We start from the raw sequence: 22,828 nt of genomic DNA, 5'->3' as shown, positions 1-22,828 counted from the left end.
CTTCCTTGTCATCATTACTGGGATAAAAGCAAGGACACGAAGCCATTACCTTTCTACGTGTTGCAAAGCTAAGGATGGAATTGCAGAGACACATTGCTCTGGTTAAAGGACTGCCCTTTTCCTGCAGCTAAAGCTAGGCCAGCCAGCCAATCAGAGAACGAGCCTACAGCCTTAACTTCCCATTAAGTGCATAATTATGTACTATATCTTCGCAGGCTCAGAGGTGGTCTTCCGAGATGAACAATATATAAAAGATTAAAGCCTGCAGATTCATTACACCCACATGCTATCCGTTTCTTTAATGCATTTGGCCAAGCACAGTTCTGGATTCCCTACAAAGCATCCTCTGCCTTACAGTAACGTGTTACTATACACTGCTGAAGGGGAAAACACGGGCTGAATCTCTGTCTTGTGCTCCTGGAACTTGTAGCAATATGTTGTCTCCTGTCTCCTATCTAAGAACAGCAAGGTGCCTGAGAAAGGCTCAGCAGTTCCCTTTTGGCAGCTCAAGCAGTCAGAAGACATAAACTCACGTGTAGCTGCGTCATTTACAATAGCAAAAAAACCAACAAACTACCTTAAAAACATCTTCACAGAAGGGAAAACCACAGCTCCCAGTGTGGATACGGACAGATCCAAACTGCCTCTGCACTGCCAGCATCCATAGGAGAGCTCCTGACTTCACAGCTCAGGGCTCAATCCTGGGTATGCAGCTCTGCCCCACGATGCTATTCCATCTGATGAGCCCTCAGCTTCCTCCATGTGGCCAAGGATTTCTTAAGACCTCTGAATTATTATTATTATTTTTTTTAAAACAGAGGATTTGCAATCATAACTGGAAAGGCTATTAATTTAGTGGTGCCACTAAAGGCTATTATAACAAAAACATTTATCAGTTCTGCCAAATAGGTTTAACAATGCTCCTTAGAAAATTGCAGGACAATACGAGGATAAAATTACCATAGCATTCATCTGAGATTTGAAGTCTGGACTTAAGTGAAGCCAAAAGTCCCTGAGGAAGTTCCAATGCTTTAGAATATAACACAGAGCAACAGGTTTCCTTCAGTGTTTAGAGCCCTGCATAGGGAGTCAGCAAACGATGACAGTGCTGATGGATGGACTCAGCCATCTGGGCCCCACCAGATGCATCTGCTGTCCACCCAGTGAGCAGCATGCAGACAGAGGGGAGGCAGAAAGCCCTTGGCACAGGGCAAGCTGGAGGCTGAAGGGATGCTCCATGGACCGATAATCCCGATTTACTGGTGGACAACACAGCCAGACAAAACTTGTGCAACCAGCTCTGAGCATGAAACCAACCCTCTGTTACCAGACACGATCCCCAGTTTTCAGCCTCACTCTGGATTTCCAATGATTTTGGTACGGTCAGGATTTCGCCAATAGGCACCCAACGAGAATTTGGAGCTTGAAACGAAAAGCAAAGGATCGAGCTCTTACTGGTGAAGGTAATATTGAAGCCTCTCTTCTCCATGGAGTGATCAGTCTGGAACTCCAGCCTGGCGACGTGGCCGCTGCTGGTCAGCGAGGAGGGGATTTGGCTTCCTGAGAAGGTGCCCAGCACTGGAGACTCCGCAGTGCCGCCGTCCTTCACGGCTAGGAAATCAAACTGAGGCTCCACGTCAAAATCATTGAAAGCCAAATGAATTCTGCTCTCAGGTTTAGCTATAATCAACCAAACGCAGTGCAAGCTGCTTCCATACTCTTCAGGGTAATTCGGCGACAGCACGATCCCAGACGGGGTGGTGAAGTTGAAAAAGCAGGAAACTGCAATGAGAAATCAGCATCACTCAGGCAGCACGATGCTCCCACACATTGCTGTCATGTTCCCCAGGTGTCCCCCGAGCTCAGTGATTCCTGCAGACTCCCAGCACGGCTCCTGAGGAGCGGTTACACAAAGGAAGGGCTCAGTGCTCCATTCACTGCTGCTTGTCAGTGATTTATTTGCATGGGGAAGAAGTGACTTCAAAGCGGCCCCCAGTCCCTGGTTTGGGCTGAAGTGTGCAGCACTGCCTGGATGTCTGCACAGGTGTTGTGCCAATGGAACGGGTTGGTTTTACTCCACAAAGAAGGTGCCACTCAGAAAAGCAGGGATTTGGTATTTTGCAGGTGAATTCTCCTGCATATCCCAGCGGAAAATCCTCCTGCAGAATCCCGTGTGGATCTGCAGCCGCTGCCAAATAAGAACATCAGCTTCAGAAGCAGCAGTGGCTCCTGCTGTGAGCACAGCTCAGCACAGCTGACAGCAGCTGCCATCCCAGGACCCGCAGGTGCTGCCCTGGCTGCGGGAGCTCAGGCAGCCCCAGGCCAGCATTGACCTGCAGCTCCTTCCCATTGCAAACCAATCACTGACTTCTGCTGGGCCACCAAAAGGAGGCATCCAACCAGACCGCCATTCCCATGGGAATCATTAAAAGCAGTCTTAAACTGAAGTTGAGGGGAAGAGTGCGTATGGAAAAAACAACTTTACGTCCCAGGAGTTTTCAATATATACTGTATTTCAGCAGGACAAGGTCCATTAATTTGAACAACCAAGGCTGCATGTCCCTACTCAGTGTTCTTTATACCTTACGTACGTACACTTTGCTCATCTTCTTCCCCCTACCACACACCCCTGGGGTAAAACCCATTACTTGGAACACAGATCTCACTAATTCCTGGCAAAAGGACATAGCACGGAGGATAAGATTGGTTTCAGTTTGGCATTTATACAGTTCTTTGGTTCAGTGCTCACCCTCCCTCTATTATTTTCCCTCCATCTTCCTTCAGCACTTAATGGTTTCGGATCAAATAGGATGGACGTTACCGTGACGTTATCAAGGCTAAAAGCTACACAATCCATTTCCTGCTCTCAGCAACAAAGGGAACAGATTAAAGTGAACGCAAACTGCAAAATATCCTCAGGATTTTGGCTCCGTGCTGAAATATCAAGGGATGCTGTCAAATAATTCTGTCAGCGTAAGCTCGGTATAATCTGCCAACAAGAACTTATTGCAAATAAATGCAGTCACACACACAAAGATAAGAGCAAGAGGAGCTCCTCACAGGTGTGAGGTTTCTCCTGCAAGTTTTTAAGTCCAAAGTGGTAAATCAGCATCCATGGGATGCACAGCATCACAGAGCCATCAGCAGTGCTGGTGCTGCGGTTGTGGCACAGAGCTTGGAAATAACAACAAAGAACTCGTCGACAAAAGAGAGAAGAGCAGAGAGAGAAGAACAGAAAATTAACCTTTGTCAGATAACAGAAAATGGCAGATTCAAAAAATAACAGCCCCAACGCCCCACACGCCTGCACAGCAGGGAAGCACGTCACACTTCTGATGCTCTGTACAGCACTGAGTGCAGCAGAGAGCTGAGCTGCAGCTGGGATGAGGCAGGACCCCATGGATCCCACATCCCCACTCCTGCTGGGGGGCACTCAGCCCTGGAGGACCACCAGCCCTGACAGCAGCTCGCCCTAAGGGATGGCCTGTTCACCAGGCTCATTACCAAAGCTATCTGCCACACGAAGGCGTCATGGATTTATTTCAGGAAGAGGTTTCTTCTTTGGGATAAAGGGGAGGAGGGGGTTGGCGTGGAGGGGTGTGATCCCACTTCAGCCTCCCTGCTTTAGCCAAACGCTTTGCCACCCAGCCAGACACAGCAGCTGTCAAACAGGACATCAAGGACACCGAGAAGTGCCATCAGAACAAAGATGACAGCGGCCAGGAAAGGTGGAAGGCAGCTGAGCATTACCTGCCTCATGCTGCTCTGAGCATCTGTGACAACCAGGAGCTGTGGGGCCCTGACAGACACACGGAGGTCAGCGGTGCTGCCCACAGCCCATCCGTCAGCAGCACTGAGTGAGGAATACCTGCAGCCCCGTGGCCTCGAGCGAAGAGATCTAAATTAATATTTATTACCGTTATTCTTAAATGTGATGAGAGCGCATTTCATTATGTGTGCAGCGCAGGTTCAAATTTATACTGACCTTTATCAATTACTATTACTGAGGAAGTAAGGCAAAAGCAATTAGAAAAATGCTGTTATTAAATACAGCAGAATAAATCATGGCAGAACTCAAACAGCGGACTGCCTAAGAAAGCCAATGAGACCCACATCATTAATGGATGAGTGTCAGGTGTTTATTCACATCACTGCAAACTGTCAACATTCTGCCTTTCTTCAGAGCAGTAAGAAAGTGAAGAAGCTCTCACTGTTTCTTGTTCTGAAAGCCGAGGGATGCGTGGCTGTGCACGGAGGGCTCTGCCCCACGGTCCCAGGAGCAATGCTCAGCACAACACAAAGCCTATCTGGCAATTATTCTCCAGCACAGCTGCTTGTTTCTGTGCTTTCAGCCTGGAGCTATTTCTGCACTGTCTGGTCATTCTGAGCACAACTTGCTTCTCTCTGCCTTCAGAAGCTGATGGCTGCTCTCATCCTGCCATGAGAACCCTGGGCTGATGCTGGGGAGAGCACACACTTGCAGCGGATGGAAGGGGGAAAAGCAACAGGTTCAGGAGCTGAAAACAAAGCAGGGAATCGCTGTAATGAGTTCAGTCTCCATGGAAACAGCACAAAAATCCCAACTTCTCTCTCAGCTTTCGGATATCATTCCCACAGTCTGTGACCACTTGGGACAGAGCCTGAAGACAGGAACATACTTTCTGCTTTGCGTTTTGTTTTTAAGTAGCTCCCTCCTTGAGGCATAAGTTGATGATGGACTGGAAAAACAGGACCTCAGCAGGAGCCTGGTTAATAACTGATGGCTCACGTTGAGAAGCACACGTCCCCAATAGCTAACAGGGCTGGAAGCTCAGGGCACTGGTTCCAGCTGTGAAGCAAAGTGCTTTACTTTTTGCATTTTCCTTTTTCTGTAGCTACTCCTTCAGTAAACACATCTGCATCACAATGCATTCTCCTTCTTCAACCCTGAAGCACCAGCAGGGCCAGTGGGAGGTGAGGGAACAGAGTCTGAAGCAAATATTAACCAGAACATTTCTGTATTGCAGAGCAACAAGCTCCCCAGCTCGCTCTGATGGAGGAGCTGTCACTGCCAGTGCGTTGGCCAAGGGCAGGAAAGCAGGTATGCTGAAAAGCAAGAGAAACGGGCAAGCTCTGGGCACCAGAACATGTGAAAAATATCAGCAGCACACTTAAAATAGATGACACACAAGACTATGTGAATGTGGCAGGGAGCTACAATGCCAAAGCAGGTGTCGTTTCTACCCAATCGACACAGGAGCAGCAACCAGGTTACTGGGAACAAAGAAAGCTATTCAGCTTACTGGGAGATGCTGAGCAGCACTGGGCCGTTTGGCTGCAGGACGTGGGTCTGCCTCCACAAACCTCACATCTCTGCACACAGAGTGCCTGAAGGGCAGCTGCTGCAAGACAAGGAAGGGCTCTGCGTGTGTGCAGCTGCAGCACGGGTGGTGGTGGCTGCACAGCAGTGACAGACTTCAAGGTGAGCTGTGTGGGAAGCAACACCCTGAGCCTTATAGATGCATACATCAACTCCACCTGCAAACTGGAAATGTCCCAGTTGCAGCTTTCCCAAACATCAACCTCGCATGTAAAATATTAACATCAAACAAGGCAGACACGAGGAAACTTCTCTGCAGGCTAAATTAAAGGCAGCAACATAACCCGCATGCAACTCCTGTTTTCTGGGTATAGAAGAAGGAGAAGGAGATAAAGATGACCTCCATGCTGATAAAAATCAGTAAGTGTAATTTCAGAGTCGGACTCACGTGAAGAAAGACAATACATCACGCTGTGAACTGCAGTCAGGAATATGGACAGATGCCTTGGCACAGGACAGCTCATTTGCACCAGCATGGAACCTTATCAGGGTAACAGCTCCACTGGCTCCATCAGGAAAACAACAAGCACGGAGAGACAGCCCAATGAAGTGCATCCTCCTGATGAGAGATGAGCACAGCTGGGGCCAGGCTCTGCCACGTGCAGGCTGCTGCGCTGTGAGCATCCCGCTGCAGCTGGAGAGCCCGCTGTGCTGCTGGAGCATCACCAGCCCAGCAGTCAGCAGGCTCAGCTTTCAGGCTGAAAGCACAGAAACGCAGCAGCCTCATGACAGAGCGTCGCTGCTAAAACAGGATGGCAGCACAAAAGAAAGCTCCCCAGGTCCCTACCAGATACCAGGAGAAGGCACAGAGCGGCAGGCACAGCAGGATGCTTGTGCCTCTGGCTCTTCAGCCACTAACAGATCCTAGTGACCAAGGAAGAAAGCAGGCTCTGGTTGGACCCAGGTGGAGCTTGGCTTTCAGATGGAAACAGAACGGCCAAAGTGAGCACCGTCCCGTGGAAAACATGCAGCTTCTCTGACACAACTCTCCAAGAAGAGCAGAAGCAGGAGCTCCCAAGAAGGGAGAGGAGAAAAGGAAAATTCTCATATAGGCTACAGCAAAACAATGGATGGGGAGAGCGGGAGACAACAAGAATGCCATTCGCTGTAATTAAGGTGTTAAAGTGCATTTCTGTCCAGCACAGCACTTAAACATGTATGTCTGCTTAGGCAAGAATTTAAATCTCAGTGCTTTGATAAACTGGGCCTGCATTGCAGAAGCAGGACTTTGAGGGAACGTGACCTGCTTAACTTTAAGAGCAGAATGGTCTTACATGGCTGCAAACGTGAAACAAGGTTCTTAACAAAAGCTACAAATCCCTCATGTATACAGAGATCACAGTAATCCTACTTTCATTTAATTTGCTTCACCTACTGCTGCAGAAAGAATGGGACTCAGTGGCTCAGGGGAACGGCTGTAGATACAGAGCATCTCAGCAGATTTGCTTCTTTGAACCCTGCTGAGGTTAATGGCGAGCAGAAGGCATTAATGGGTCCTAAAAGATGCACATCTGTGCAAAGCTATGAGCCATCTCAGTGGGCAGCAGGACCTTTCCCTGGTGGGTTCTGAGCTGCACAAACCCAGAGAGTGAGCACTGCTTTGCTGAAATGAGAGCAAACATCACGGTAGGATGAGGTGACCCAGCAGCTCCTCTCCCAACTTGTCTGGCAGAGGCAACTGGAGCATCCCTTATCATTTCAGGATCATTGTATCAGGGTCCTTCATAAAAGCATCAATTAGAAAAACAAAAGCAAACAAAAGTACATGGTAAAACAGCTTGGAAATAAAAACAATCCCTGCACTTTTTCCAAAATCCACTATGAGCAACTGCATCTCCCAGCAGATAAACAAGCCCAACGTTAACCAGAGAAATAAAACCTGCTTACAGCAGGAGGGTGGAGCACACTGCGAGGCAACGCACACTGCTGCAGCAGCACTGCATAAAGAGGAATTAAGAATAAAACTGAAATCTGAAGAACACAACTGCATTGGGTTTCACTGCAAGAATGGGAACCTGCACTACAGTTTGGAACAGTCTATGAAACCTTCCTTTGGGATGAAAAAGTCTCAATTCCTTTAACAGAAAATTCTCTAGAATTTCAAATCAAAGAATAATTGGGCAATAAAAGAATCATTCTGCTCATCTTATCCACCCACCTCCTTAATACAGACTGCAAAGCAATTCTTACTTCCTGTGGGCATCCAGAAAGGATTAACCCATCTCAACTCAGCGCTCAAGGATGGAGAACCCATCACTGCACTGCTCCAAGGGTTAACTGCTCTCAGTGTTAAAATCTATTGTTTTTAAAAGGCAAACTATGCTTTTAGCACTGCTAACCTGAAACACACTGTTCTGCAAATTACACTTCACAAGAAGATGGCACCATAGGGTACTGCAAAGGTGGGCAGGAAAAGAATACAAAGAGAAAGAAAGAAAGAAAAAAAATAACAACCAATTGACAATTTAATTTAGAGCTAAATGGAAACCTTATCAAGTGATATGAAGTGACACAGCTCTGTTCAGTACACTGCTGGGAAAACATCAACAGCCCTTTGCATTTCTGCAGACAAAACCCAAATGCTTACAGCAGGCAGCAGACACCAAAGGTTTGCTCCTCTGCTGCAAACTGCAACCTGTGCTCTGTGCAAAGAGGAGCCCAGGTTATGCAGCAGGTATCACACACAGAGAGAGGATCAGCAAAACAGCTAAGGAGGTAGATTTTATATTGCTATTGAAGGATCAGATGTTTGGAAAGCCTGGAAAAGTGCACAGCTTCCCAATGCCTTTGGAGGTGGCTGTGCTGCTACTGCACTTCTGTGTGAAGGATGGGACTGTGGGCTACAGGATGGTCAGAGAGCCTCAGAAAGCTGTGAAAACAGCCTGGAACAGCACAGCCCAGCCTATAAACTTCCATTTAAACACAGACACACAGACACACAGACACACAGACACATAGACACACAGACACATAGACACACAGACACTTATTCCCTGCCTTCATGGAGCCCCAAAGCAACACCAACCAAACACCCTTTGGTTCACTACAGAGACCTTCACCCCAAGTTTGCTCAGCACATCACCATCATAATCCACACTGTTTTCTTTCTCTGTGTTTTACATTAAAACACTTGCAGGGTCCATAGGTGGAGAGCTGAGAGACAAAGAGCAGCAGGGATGGCAGCTCTTCCTCTCCTTACTGAGGAAACAGATTTTGGTCACATAAAATGCTTTGTAGCAATGCTTTCCACTGCAATATTTCACATAACGTTCAGAAAATGAGTTTTGCCCTACTATACATGAGGAGGTTCAAACAGCAATTGCAGCCACTATTCGGAAGCTATGCTGCTATCACAACACCCAGCTCCTGACTGCATCAGTCCTGACTTCTATCATCATTCTCACTGCAACATCTGAACAACCCACAGCTCTTCCAATAGCTGAAATTATGGGCTGGTTCCCCATTTGTAAACTTTATAACCTCCTCAGCCACACGTAACTGAAAACTTCAGCTTGAATATTACATCCCTTGCAAGTTCCTATCATCAGAGCAGGAACTTCATCTGAGCAGTGCAACCATTTCCCGCAGGCAACATTTATCCACATGACACCTCCTACGCCCATTTTGCTGTCCCTCACGACTTCAAGAAAACCAAACGTGGCTCAGTAAGAAAGCAATTGGGTTACCCTGGGGTATGAGAACTGCCTTAGCCCCAGTAGATAGAATAGCTCTGTAATTTTAAAAAGGCAGGGACTACAAACCTGATTTGAGCTCTAGAACACGTGCAGAACAGGGAAAAAGAGAAAGAAGGAAAGGTCTTCAGTATGCACACAGCACCGACCCAGAGAAGCACAGGAAGCAGAGCCCAAACCCAGAGTGCACCTATGGATGGATGATGCACTACGGATGTGGAGTCAGAAGTTCTCAGACCACAGTGATCTGAGTATCTCAGATCATTGATCCAAACCCACACAGCAGGACCAGGGATTCCTTGCTTAATAAGGGTTTGGAAAGGACGTGCATCAAGGAGTCTTGCAAGGTTCTTCCAGTGACCTACATACTCACCCTGAGCAGTTAAGGGACGCAGTGACAACACAGAGGATGAAGATGGAGGTGCTGTTATCACACAGAGTCACAAATTAAGAATTCGTCACAATAAGCCAACGCATGACTTAAATGCTTTGTGTTGCTTTGTCATCACAGCCCCAGGAAATGAGCTCTCCACAATAAATTGTCTGCTCACAAATCACTTGCTCAGGACAGCAGGATGCACCGTGGCATGCTGTTTAATCTTCTGCATTTGTCATGCGTTTGCAGGCAGTATCAGAAGCACTGAATTGTTTGCATATCCCAACCAGCAGCACATAAATCAGGTTACCTTATTTTCCTGCCTGATACCCAATACACTTAATGGTCTCCAAACATTTACAGAGAGTTGTCACTAATTCCACTACAGATTTCATGCCAGGATACACATTTTGTCATGCCACCTCTTCTGATTCATGAACACCAGTATGACACTATCTAGAATAAGTAAACTTGAAGGTAGAGGAGCAAAGGTATAAGAAAGCAATAGAATACTTTCCCCACGACCTGCATGTTGCCACATTGATTCATGGATATCCAGTATTCTGAGGGTCACAGAGAACAGAATGCAGTGACTGTTTCTTAACTAAAAAATGTATGCCTTTACTACGCTGCTGATTGTTGGCAATTGGAATTTGATTTGATGCCCTCTTTCAGTATCTATCTACAGAAAAAATACAATCCTGCTTTGCTGGGAAGTCTGTCCTACTGCTACTATGAGAACATCACCTCACCCCCGGTACGAACAACAGGTTTGGTCTCACCACAAACTATCAGCAGGAACTTCAGCCAAACTACCAGCTGTTTTTATGAATTCATCTCCTGGGAAAGCAGTAAAACCTTCTGAAGCGAAGCACAGCAATGCCCTGACACCTCCACTTCTAAGACACCCCAGGAAATTCCATTTTCCTCCTCAGCATCTCTAGCTGCTTGCTTATTAAGAATACCAAGTAGGAAGAAAGCCATGGCATCTGGAAACGCAAAAGCTCCAATGGTAATTGCTTCCCTTCCCCAAACAGATGTACAGAAATACTCAGAGGTCCAACCACAGTTTGCAAAGAAAGGCGCTCACTTGAAAACTGATGCCCACAACTGCCCAGAGAGGGGATGCTGAGCCCCTGCAGCCCCCAAAGAACCCAGATCCAGCTCTGCAGCAATAGAGTTCAATCCCCCCACTGGCTGCATGATACCATTGGCACAGACCACGTTCTGCCATGCTACAAGTGAGCGTTTTACACTGCAGTGTCTAATCCTGGTGCATTTCCACGCATGGAGAACACACTTCTAAAAATCCACATTTCTGCTCACTATCCTCCTTCTCCCCACGTTTCTGTCCTTTTGTCTGTTGCTCAATTGAATTTTCATTCCCTATGGTTTTTAGTTAGATTCAGTCTCATCCCACGAGAGCACAGCATTTGTCCAAAGTAACACAATCTAGCAGAGCCACGTAAGTAGAGATGAAACAAAGAGTTTGCTTGTCATCAGTCACAGAAAATACAGATATTTTTGTGAGTTTTGGTAAAGCTCAAATAAAACATGAAGGTTCAGTCACTACGGTAATGCAGACTGCCCAGTGTATCTTCAAAGGATGCGAGCCCATTAAAACCCAATAGGGACTGTGCACATAACACCCATTTGCATCTGGAAACGTTACCCTTAGTCACTACTGAGAGCACAATATCCTACTTCTGCTGAGAACTCATGCAACAAATTAAAAATTGAGGTCCAGCAGCAGGGAGCCTGAATATCGTCAGATATAATGAAAGAAAATTAAACAGCCAAAAATAGAATTTAACTCAGTAGATCTTAAATTTCGTTGTCGACGCCCCATCTCAGCTACAAGAAGTGCTTCTTTCTCTCCAGAACCAAGCTGCAAATGCTGGGAGGGCAGCGGGTGCACAGGGCTGTGCCTGTGGGTGCACAGGGCTGTGTCTGTGGGTGCACAGGGCTGTGTCTGTGGGTGCTGTCCCCAATCCCTGCCCTGCTGGGAGCACTGAGCCACCACTGCCTGCAGCTCTGCCACCCCAGCACGGCTCACAGACAGCACCAACATCACCGCCTCACCACGCACTGAAAGCATCTCGGAGCCGTCTCCTCTCACTGACTTACAAACACAGACAGGTTTCTGAGCAGACCACTGGCTACTCTTTTGGCAGGTAATTGTTTTCTGGCCCTTCAGCTCAAAGGCAGGCTGGCACTCAAACTTCAAACTGTCCCCGTGGCGAAATGTGGACCCTTCTCTTCTGCCGTAGGCCGGAATGCCGGGATCCCCGCAGCTCCCCTGGTCGATCTCTGAAAGAAAGGACAACAGAAGCAGTGAGGGGATGGCTGTGACCCAAGCAGGGCTGTGTGTCCACCCATGTGTGCCTGGCACGGCCATCGTGAGGCCCCTAATGAACACAGCCACAGCGACCCGACGGCCAGGACTCGTGTTAAACCAGGCCTGCCATGGGCAGACCCTGCAGCCTTCAGCCATGAGCACGAAGGCACGGAGTGCTGCAGCACTGCTATTTGCTCCCTCCAACCCCCACCGCCTCCCATTCCATTTCCACGTGTGGTCCCGAGGCTGACAGCTGATGCCTTCCTGCATGCACACTGCTCATCCCTCACTGTGTGCATAGTGGGACTTCATGTAAGTACGGGCACAACTCGCTCTTATCTGCTGCTCCATATGATTTCATTTCAAAAGGGTCCCCTGCTCTGTATCACCAACACCGACAGCTCCTCGTTGCCTCGCAGCCGTCTCACTGCTCAGCATTATTCATCTGCTTCACATTCATCTCTCCTTGCAGCCTCCCCGGCTTTCTATCCCCATCATCTATGATCAGCCTCGCTGTCTTCTCTCCCCGTTTTCAATTTCTTACACCAAATTGGAAACTTCTTTTATGACATTTTCTTTACAGAAGAAAATCGCATAATCCCAGATTTGCATGACTCCATCTAATATTCCAATTTGGTTTGAATAACAACAACGACCTCATTATTATGCTGACTTGAGGCAACTTAGATACAGGTGTATTATGAATAGAAGTCACGACGAGGCACCTCGCTTCTGCTACCGCTGTGTGCATCCTGAACTAGAAGTCACTGCCAGGTAATGAAGCATCCCCAAAATAATTTAACATAAATTAATATTAATAGAAAAGTTGGTGTGAAGTGGGATTCTTCTTTCGCCTGCCTCAGTTTGCTGGGATTTGTGCATCCTCCTGCGGGCTCTGAATACCTGAACACTGGAGGTTTGTACTTGCATATGAGGGACAAAAGGTACAGCAGTTCAGATGGTAAAGTAGCACTGAACTACAGAACTGTACACTTCTCTACAAAATAAAAAAGCAGAAGAAAGTGTAAATCATGGGAAGAAAGTCGAGCTTCAAAAGTCATGAAACGGTAACAAGGTTGAAGGGCGGAATGCATATTTTAAACCAGCATTGCTGTGATCTGACACAGAGCAGGAAGATGATAGCTTCTTCTGCCAGAACTCAACAGCCCTCAGAAATGAATTCTTATTGTGTCTCATTCCTTCTCACCCCTTGCAGCGCTGAGAGGCAGCAGCAGTGGGACCCTGCAGGCTCCTTCCCCCATGGGACCGTGCTGCTGGGGATGCACCATCCCTGTGCCCCTGGCTGCACAGAGCCCCGACCCTACAGAGCTCTGCTACTGCGTCCCCAAGGGCGAGGGGCCATCCCAGACCTGAATTCAGACCCGAACTCCTACCCTGGAGAGCAGCGGCCATAGGAACTGCAGTGAGAGGCTGTGCAGAGATGTGCTGTGCTACGCAGCTCCAGCCACCACAGAGGGCAAGGAGCAGAGCTCCAAGTGTCCAGCATACTCAGTGCCTTTGTAAGATCAGGACATGCTCTGGCTAGCAGGTAATCAGAAAAAGAAAAGAAAAAAAATGCAGCCAAGCAGAGAAAGAAAATAACTCCCTTATGAGCCTCTGCTGAGAAAGAATAAAGATAACAGGGGTGCTCTTGAGGTGCTGAGTGAATGGGCTCCCCCAGCGCTGCTCTGCAACACCATGCAAACCCATCTGAGCATCTACAGAGAGAGAAAGCACCAACGTAAGAATGGCAGAGACACAAAGAATCACACTAACGTGTTCCACCAGCGCTGATCTCACTGTCAGCAGCATGCAAACAGAGCCAGCTCAGTTCCTTACGTCACAGAGGTCTGGAAATGGCATCTCTGCTCTGAGCAAATTCCCTGTTTCCTACATTTCTTTTCATACATCATGAAATTCATGAGATATTTGGCAGAGCTGAAATTCCAAAAATGAGTGATTCAGAAATATCAAAACATATTACTTGGGTAAGATTGAAATGTTTCACCCGAAGAATGTTTAAGTACAGTCGTTTCCCCATTAGAATAATAGAAGTCAAAACCAAACAAGAACATCCAAATCAAGTGTTTTGACACTGTTTAAATGAAACAAGTTGAAATGAATCTTTCAAAATCCTCTCTCAAACATTACATTGTGCGGATCGGTTTTTGACAAAACAGTCGTTTCTATCAGAGAATGGTTCAGCAGGAATTTCCCAGCTGCTTTCTGAGCTGTGTGTGCTGGGGTGGGCGCTTTGCTCGGCACTGAGCAGCCCACAGCTGTGGGCGACTCTGAGTGGGAACCTCAGCAGTGTGGGCAGTGCTGACCCACAGCCAACGCTCCATTTGGCAGCACTGGACACTACAGAACCCCACACCTCACCCTTTCTAAGGGGGCACAGCATCTCTGCTCCTTCCTGACTCAGTTCTGCATCTTGGAGATGCAGCAATAGCAAAAACATCATAGAATCATATCATAGAATGGCCTGGCTTGAAAAGGACCACAATGATCATCTCATTCCAACCCCCTGCTATGTGCAACCACCAGGCCAGGCTGCTCAGAGCTACATCCAGCCTGGCCTTGAGTGCCTGCAGGGATGGGGCATCCACAACCTCCTTGGGCAACCTGTTCCAGTGCCTCACCACCATCCATACAATGTGGCATTTGTGAACACTCAGAAGACATACCTGAGGAAATCACACAAATATTAGCTCTGGTCTGAAAACCCTTAAGAATATACTTAGTCTTATACACACAGTTTTGCACCTATATTAACTTTGCTTAAACTAATGAAAGCTAATAGTGTTAGGAACCTATCTGTAATGAGCCGGGAGCAGGGAGTTTCTCTTGTCTAGCCCTTTGAGTTGATTCCAGCCACGAGGAAAAAAGGCTCTAATGAGGAAACTAGATGAGAAGGAGAGGATAAAGCAGGAAGGATAGCCTCCTTCTTCTTACTGCGTTTCTGTCACATCCCTCCCATCCAAGCTGCTGTTGAAGGGGAAATGCAGAGATGGACCCTCCAGGCTCATTAAAGCCCAGTGGTGTGATATCAGATCCATCCCACTGAACTCAGGTGAAACTCAAATCCAAGGAACATGAGCCAGGGAGCAGCTCAGGCCAATGCACTATCAGCTAAAAGCCCTCACATCAGCCAGCTCAGCAGCGTTTTATGGCACGAGTCGATATATTGAATGGAAACACGCAGTGGGAAAACCAGCACTGCTTCCTGAGTTCACCACGAGCCTAAAGCAAGGCAATGCAGAACCTAAGAACAGATGCACAGCGGTGTGAAACACCTGCAGCCACCCAGCAGCAAGGTGCAATTGTGTGCGAGGACAGAGGAAAGGACATATGCATGCCAACACCTTTGTAAGCAGCTTGTCTGCTAGCAGAGTTCTGTATTTACATCTAATGCATATGCACAAAGAAACCAGCAAAGCTCACCGACCCAATGCCCCGGGCAGCACCAATTTTGATTAAAGCCAGAAAGGTCAGGAGAGGAGATCTTCAGACTGCAGCTCCTAAGCCTCTTAGCAGCACAGCTCTCTGTCTGAGCTGCAGAGCTGTCCTCTCCACAGCCAAGCACTTCGTCAGCATCCCAGCAACAATAAATACTGTTTAATCATCCCCTGCCTGCCAGCATGCTGCTGCTTCAGAACACAGACCTCAGCCAGCTCTACCCACACTAACCCAGTGCCAACTGAAACCCAAACTGTATTCATGCTTCTGAGGGTCTGTAAACGCACTTCTAATTTGAGCTTAGTGCGACCTTATGTTACAAATATATAGAAATAATTTAAATATATGATTACATTAACAGCTGCTTTTTCCTGCTTTTGCACGTTTTAATATTTTTCTGACAATGAATCCTGGATTGCTGATTTTATTGTACACTATTTCTTGTAATAAGCTCAAGCTCACCAGGAACAAACACACTGCACCCCACACACACCTTCAAGTCCACCAACGGGGAAAATAATGGCAAAAGGATAAGGCTTGAGATTTTCAGAAGTCCCTTTATCTAAATAGGAGTCTGAACCCTGCCCAACGAACCCCACATTTCTCACCAAGTTTGGAACACGTCACCTGGAGGAATGACTTAAAGAAAGCCATAGGAGGGGGTGGCCTGGGAGCTCCCAGAGAACTGTGCCAATGGCTGTGAAGACCTGGGACCAATGGCTGTGCCAATGGCTGAGAAGACCTGGGACCAATGGCTGTGCCAATGGCTGAGAAGAACCTGGGACCAATGGCTGTGCCAATGGCTGAGAAGAACCTGGGACCCCCCGAGGCTGCAAGCTCTCTCACAAGCCAAGCACTAAATTGCAGCATCAATCAGCTTGCTATAGTTATGAGAAGGGTAAGAATTTTGCAGCAAAGTAGAGCTTAGTCCAGATTTCCTCTGACAAGCTCTGCAAGTCCAAAAACATTGTTCACTATTATGGGAGAATGTCTGTTTAAAAGGATAAGCATGGCTGCGGTTGAGACATAGGAGATTTAGAAGTAATCTTCATGAACATTAATGAGCCAGATCCTCAGCTGGTAAAGACTGACACAGCTTAATTGAAAATCAATGCTGTCACACCGATTTGCACCAGCTGAACATGTGTTCCAAAAGAATCCAATCTTGCAGTGCAGACTTGGAAAAGAACAGAACTCAGACATCTCATGGTTTGTATGGCTCTTCCTTTACCCACAAATGAAGCAAAATTCCCAGGTAGGTTCCCCCTTCCCAGGAACTCCACATCAGAAATCTGATGGCACATTGCCCTCCTGAGCACATCCTTTCCAGCAGGTCCTTAAATCCATGCACCAATAAGTCTCCTAGGTGTAACCATTTCAGCACTAGCAACTGGCTTAATGATTGCATTATACCTAAAAGTTACACTAAAACTTACATGTTTTAGGATGCATGGCTATTTAAATGTACTCTAGGAGCAATGCTCTGCTTTTCTAGGAGGCAGATTTTGGTCCTGACTTTATATTGCTCCATTAGCTGTAATTTTCCTCTTGCAGTTAGGAAGAAGTGTGCCTATAAAACTGGTACTGAAAGTTGTTAGTAAGTTAGGTATAATTTCATAATGTATTTGGCGAGTGCTAATTGCCTCTTACTTAAATGGATCTTGCTTTGCAACTCAAAGCACTTGCAAAAATGAGAAGAATTTTATGGAGTCGGCTGATCTGAGGTCAACTTAACCTCAGGACAGAGCCAGGCACACAACTGTATTTTTGTTAATGCAGAAATCCATTTTGCAAGGTCACAAATCTGCTATAGAATGACTGCAAAGATGCCCAGGAAAAGAGAAAGGATTTGAAGAGCAGGCAACAGCTCCTAATATATAATTGCTACAGATGAAGCCACCCGTAACATCTCAGCAAATCAGAGTGGGGAAAAGTCAACTTCCTTATAGATCCACAGCTCATAGAAGAACAGCATAAACCAAGGCCCTGTATCTTTACATGACTAGAAGAATATGCCCACATTGCCCTCTGGATGAGATTGACAAATGAGATCAGATCTGAAAGCAAAGCTGGGGAGTGCCTTCACCCCTCCACAGCAGGCAGGTGGAGGTGCAGCAGCCGAAAATCAGTCACTGACAAATGGGGCAGAAATAGACATCACAGTGACTGCAGAAAGCATGCTTTCAGGCTGGTACCACCACAGCCACTAAGACTGAAATAGCACCATTACGATGCTCCTGGACAACCAAGTTGGATTTGCCTTTTTTTTTTTTTTTTTTTCTTTTTTCCTCATTTCCATCGTCTTTTATCTATGTCTCTAATGACTTTCTGCTGATCTGGTCTTGCAATCCTGTAAATAGTGGAGCATTGTGACCCAGTCCCCCTCCCAGGCACTGCTCAGCCTCCTGGTCATGCTGGCATTTGGTCTGACCAGGTTTTCTAGTAGGTCAGGTCCCTTCACGCTCCTAACTGATGTTGCTTTAGCATCAATCGGCAGCACTAGGGGGGTCAGCTCCTGGCCCAGCACAATATGACACTTCCCTGAAACACAGGAAGTCCAAGGGAAACATTTTAAATATGAATGAATACTAATGTGCACTGAGGGCCCTTGAGAGAAACAGTTTGATTTAAACCTCAATGCTGGTATCAGCTGCTGCTCCTCAGACCTTTCATCATCAGCCCCCATGTCTAGATAAAGATTGGTGCCTGCTTTTAGGCATCAGAGCTGAGTAAGTCATCCCTGATATCAGCAGGTTTGGGACAAAACTGAAAATGCTTTGAAAAAGAATTCAAGACAACAACAAAACGAAAAAGAAGATGCAAGTGTTCCTGTGCTGGAGGCTGCATCGTGGCAACAAGCTTATCATAGATAACAAGCTTCTCCTCTGCAGGTGAGAGCCCATCAGACAGAAGTTCTTCGGACCCATCAGAGGAAGCTGATGATCCATCGTGCTCGCTCACTGTGAGACCACAAAAGATGGGAATTGCTGCAAAACCCAGCAGCATCTCTGAACTGAGATCCAGGCAAAGCTTCAGCTAGAGTCACTGTTCCCTTACATCAGTTAGAATTAAGGAGTACTTTCTACTTTCTCTAACTTTGCAGATACCTATAACAGAAATGACAGAAGCTTATGGCAGAGTCCAGCATTCTCATCCTAATTCATTTGAAGGGTTACTTTATAAAAGTCCCAGAATTAATTCTCCTTTCATTTGTAACACTCCAGATTAGCAGTTCAGACCGCTGATCTACTGGAACCACTGATAACTCCATCTCATATTCTTGCACAGTCTGTTGCAGATGTCATCACTCAGCTGAAGCTCACCAACTCATCCAAAAAAGCAGATGAGAGGGCAATGAAACATTAACCATCCAGTCTGCTCTCATGGAAATGAAATCACAGAAGCTGGAGCAAAGCTTCAATTTTAAGGCAAATTCTGAAGAGCTTCAGTACGTGGAGAAGCTCCTTTCTCACAAGCAGCTGAACCCATCTCATCTCTTTTTAAAAACAGATATATTCTGAGAGACACCTGAGTTACCTTCGTACGTCGCTTTGAATCCCAGCAGGTTACTGACACTGTCTGTCTGGAAGAGGAGCCACATCTGGTGCTGTGTGCTGACAATGAGGTCGGGGACTGTGGTGCCTGTCAAGCTGTACAAATAAATAAAACACATCAACAGTCCATATGCATCCTGAACCTCAGTTTTCTCACCAAAATACAGGTCACTTACACCTCTGTGGGATAGGATACAACCAGGACAATGCCACCACAGTAAGAACAGCCCCCAAGACAGAACCCTGTCCCAATCCTGAGAGATTTTCAAGGCAGACGATGCTCTCAGTGTGTTTCTGCATTCCACATACAGCAATGAGTCTTTCAGCAGAGTTGAGGGCCTGCAAGTTATTATCACCACTGCTTTAGTAACTACAATTTAGTACCACCATTACAATACATTTATCCAGCATCAACAGTAATCATTTCCTTTCTCACTGAAGCAAAACATAAGCAAAGAAAATTCCCACAAACCATAGTGGTGACTGACTCCTCTTAAGACCTTTTAGAGATATTTTCTTGTATTCCCAAGTTTACTTTCAGCACGTTCTCTGCTATGTCTGTTTCCCAACAGAGAAATTTCCACCAGGATCTCAGAAAAGCAAGGACAAAGCGTGAGCCTCCGATCTGCTGAACATCCTATGAGCCCCTGGAAAAACACAACTAATCCCAGCAGCGTGGGCTGATCAGGGCAGAGCCCACCCCACAAGGATGCTGCTCTGAGAGTGATGAGATTAAGAAAAATGCCACCAATAAATGCTGTATTAATGAGGCACGATCGGCTCGATCAGCCTTTGGGATTAATCACCTCGTTGTGGTTCAACACGGCTTTAGAGCTTTATCCTCCACCCACACAGCACCCGTGCAGGCACTGACATGCACAAATGCCCACTTTGAGCACAGCTCCTTCCCTCTGCTTCTGAAAGCAGAGCCCTGGTGCGTGGGAAGGGATCATTACTCCAGCAATACGAGCGTTGTGTGTCCTCGTGGCACTGCTTAATGCTATTATACTGTTTCTGCTGGAGTATCACCTGAGATAAATTTGTAAGTCACTGTAAGTGTAACTACTGCGGGTGGGTCGGTGGTTTCTTCTGTAGTGTTTGCTTAAACCTAAACACATACATATGTATAGACACAGCTTCTGCCTGGCATCGTTCTCAAGTACAATAGCAGCACCTGAAAGACTTGATAAAATGGAACCCCGAGCTCTCAAAGCAGAATTACTGCAACCCAGAGCTGCAAGGGAACGAACCCAGCAGCTGTGTGTTGATAGCATCCTGTGAATAAATGGAACTTGCAACCTCCAGGCACAATTATGGCAATTCTCACTTTCCTGGGTAATTGGAGGCCGTATGGCTGATCTGCCAGTTACAGTTTGCTCAGAGTGATGCAAAACAAGTGCTTGAAGGGTTGTGCTATTTATTCTACCTGCTTGACACCCTTAAAGCGGCTGCCTGCTGAGTCCAGGTTTTTCCCCATACCCACACAGCCACCTAGCATCAGAACTGGGACCAATGATGCCATACAAATGCATTTCTCCCCCATCCCACAGATTTTCTTACCACTCACATAAGCAATAGGAGCCACTGCAACACCTGAAACCATCACCTCTGCAACTCTGGCTGTGCAATTTGCAGGGTGCTTCCCCCTGAAACTGCAGCCATCTCCCATACCCACATCTATACCCACCTACTGCTCCGTTACTCCTCAGAGCTCCATCAGGCATTTTATTGATCCTAGTCAGTCACAGGCATTCTGTGTCTGCTAGTAAATGAAGAAGTAACCTTTTCTTAATTACTGTTTTTCATCCAGAGAGTTTGATGTGGATGGGAAAAGATGAAAAAGTGCCATTGTTGATTTTTCTCAAGTTATTTAAGCAGCAGACAGACAGGAACAAGGAACATACCAAGAAAAAAAAAAACTTCAGAAAAGGGTGGGTTTTTTTAACTGTTTTTGCATGCCTTCCCATTCCACTTTAACAAGCTGGATGATTGATCTGGGTGCTTGTTTCTTTGGGGAATAAAATCCTCACTGCAAGTCAGAAAGCTCAGCCTAACAATCTGTTATGTTCTCTGAGATGCATTTTACAGGCATGAGAGTGAGACTGAAAACAAATGGTCCTTTATAGGACCCAGTTTGGGATAACGTCTGGTGCGATGAAAGTTGACTCAAATGTATTTCTTGGTTTCAAAGTGCAGGACTGAGTTCCTCCTCCTGAACAGCAGCGAATAAATGACAAGTAGTAAGAAATTGGAACTCATATTTAACAGTGTTGGCTTTCTGCATGGGGGCTCCTTCATTGATTTTCAACTTTTTCTCCCAGGTAATGAATAAATCAATTCCCTTTTAGGATTAGCACCAGCAATTTAATGGGAAGCGTTCCCCAGCAGTGGGAGAAGGGACCACAACACCACTGCAGTCAGTCACAGGGATTCTGTACCTGCATTGGCACAGCTCTCAATCCCTAAGTGAGGACACATGGAACGACCAAGTGCATGGAATACCTGAGGATACATGGAATGATGAAACGGAATACGTGGAATAAGCAGAACAAAATCTAGGGAAATTTCCATAGGCCTCAGGAAACAGGGGAGGGAGCGAGAAACCATTTCAGCAAGTTCTTACAACTGATTCCCTCAGCCGTAATTTGCACATTTGGACCAATCAGCTGTGAAATGTTCTGTGACACTTTAATTACAAACACTTTTGCAATAATCAGACTTCACATTTCTATACATGGCAGGTTGGAATTTGTGACTTCAGTATCACTGCTGCTCATGGCCTGAAAAGTGCAGCAAAATGAAACTCAGAGAAATGGAGACTTCGGGAAGACAGCAGACATTAAGGCAGGTGAAAGCAGAGTGGATGCAGATTCACAGGGAAAAGACACTGAAGACTTTGACAAAAACCCCTGGCTTACGTCTTTATTCAGTGGAGGCAACAGCACCTGGACAGGACAAGAAGCCACGCTTTCAGATGTGCTCAAGGCCTGATTGCAATGGCACTGTCCTGTGCACACCCCACAATTTGCTCTGCTTTAGCCTCTCCCTGCATCTCACCATTCACACAATTGCACAATGGATGCAAAATGCTGTGTGACTCGAAGGTACTGCACTCACAGCCACTCTGCACTGCTAAAAATGGCTGCTCAGGAAAGGCAGCACAGGAGAGAGGTCCAAACTTTTCAGCTTCTGCTTGATCTGCATTTCCTTTGGTATCCAAATTCTAATCCTGTTCTCCCAGCTCCCTGGACAGCCTCAGCTTCTCTCTATGGGGTCCTGACAAAGGGAATTCAAGAGAGGAGAAGCAAAGAAGTAAAAGCCTTTCTGTCAGCTGAAGCCTAAGAGAATGTGATGAGAAAAGAAAACACCAGCAACAGTCAGCTCCACCAAAAATGAAAACCAGCTTATAAAATATGCAGTGAGGACCAGCAAGCAGACCGGGCTCCTTCATCCAAACACATCTGCTAAATCTCAGAACTCAGACACGTTAAGGACGTGGTACTTACACATAAAGCACAGACTTCTGGTCTCCCACTTGTCCTCCATCACCAACTGTCAGAGTGTCATATCCTCTTTCTAGTTCAAATTCTTCAAAGGTCAGTTTGATAACCTGGCAAAGATGCAATGTGTTAATAAAGACCAACAGCCGAGGCAGCCAGCAGATCCTCCCACCTTGTTCATTCTGCTGCTCTATTGAGGAGCACTTTATAAGATCATTACTATCTTCAGGACATCACCCGTGCTGACATCACTTTTTAGAGCCCTGTGGCACTTTTTTCAGCACGCAAGTGGTGCTCTTACTGAAGTTACCTATCGGGTTTTCCTGCTTTACCCATTGATTTTCTGGATGACTCCCTCATTCCCACAGTAGAAAAAAAAAAGTTTTTGCTCCTGTTCTGTCAGCAGCATCCATGCAACACGTTGTGGCCACTGCCTTCTGCCCCGTAAGCTGCCATACACTGCCTGCCCACAGCTGTGCATCCCTCCCCAGCTGAGTCCCAGCCTTCCACCCCAACTAAAGGCAGGATTCACGGAGCTCTGTATGCACCA

General features: G+C 46.6%; 1 protein-coding gene across 4 annotated transcripts in view; it reads right to left on the bottom strand.

The window, feature by feature from the left end:
• Positions 1-22,828, bottom strand: part of CSMD2 (CUB and Sushi multiple domains 2) — a 232,676-nt gene that overhangs the window by 100,100 nt on the left and 109,748 nt on the right. For all 4 annotated transcript variants that reach the window (XR_014879599.1, XM_085208652.1, XM_085208653.1 and 1 more), the window contains 4 exons: positions 22,285-22,388; positions 18,762-18,874; positions 11,555-11,737; positions 1,456-1,782 (listed from right to left, as the gene is read on the bottom strand). Coding sequence is in view for 3 of the 4 variants with exons in the window: in XM_085208652.1 (XP_085064778.1) it covers positions 1,456-1,782; positions 11,555-11,737; positions 18,762-18,874; positions 22,285-22,388 (727 nt within the window). In the remaining variant the exon portion in view is untranslated. The remainder of the gene's footprint in view (positions 1-1,455; positions 1,783-11,554; positions 11,738-18,761; positions 18,875-22,284; positions 22,389-22,828) is intronic.

The sequence above is a fragment of the Meleagris gallopavo genome, chromosome 25, assembly GCF_905368555.1.
Source record: "Meleagris gallopavo chromosome 25, MGAL_WU_HG_1.1, whole genome shotgun sequence".
Classification (NCBI taxonomy): Eukaryota; Metazoa; Chordata; class Aves; order Galliformes; family Phasianidae; genus Meleagris; species Meleagris gallopavo.
This window is presented reverse-complemented; position numbering and strand designations above follow the sequence as displayed.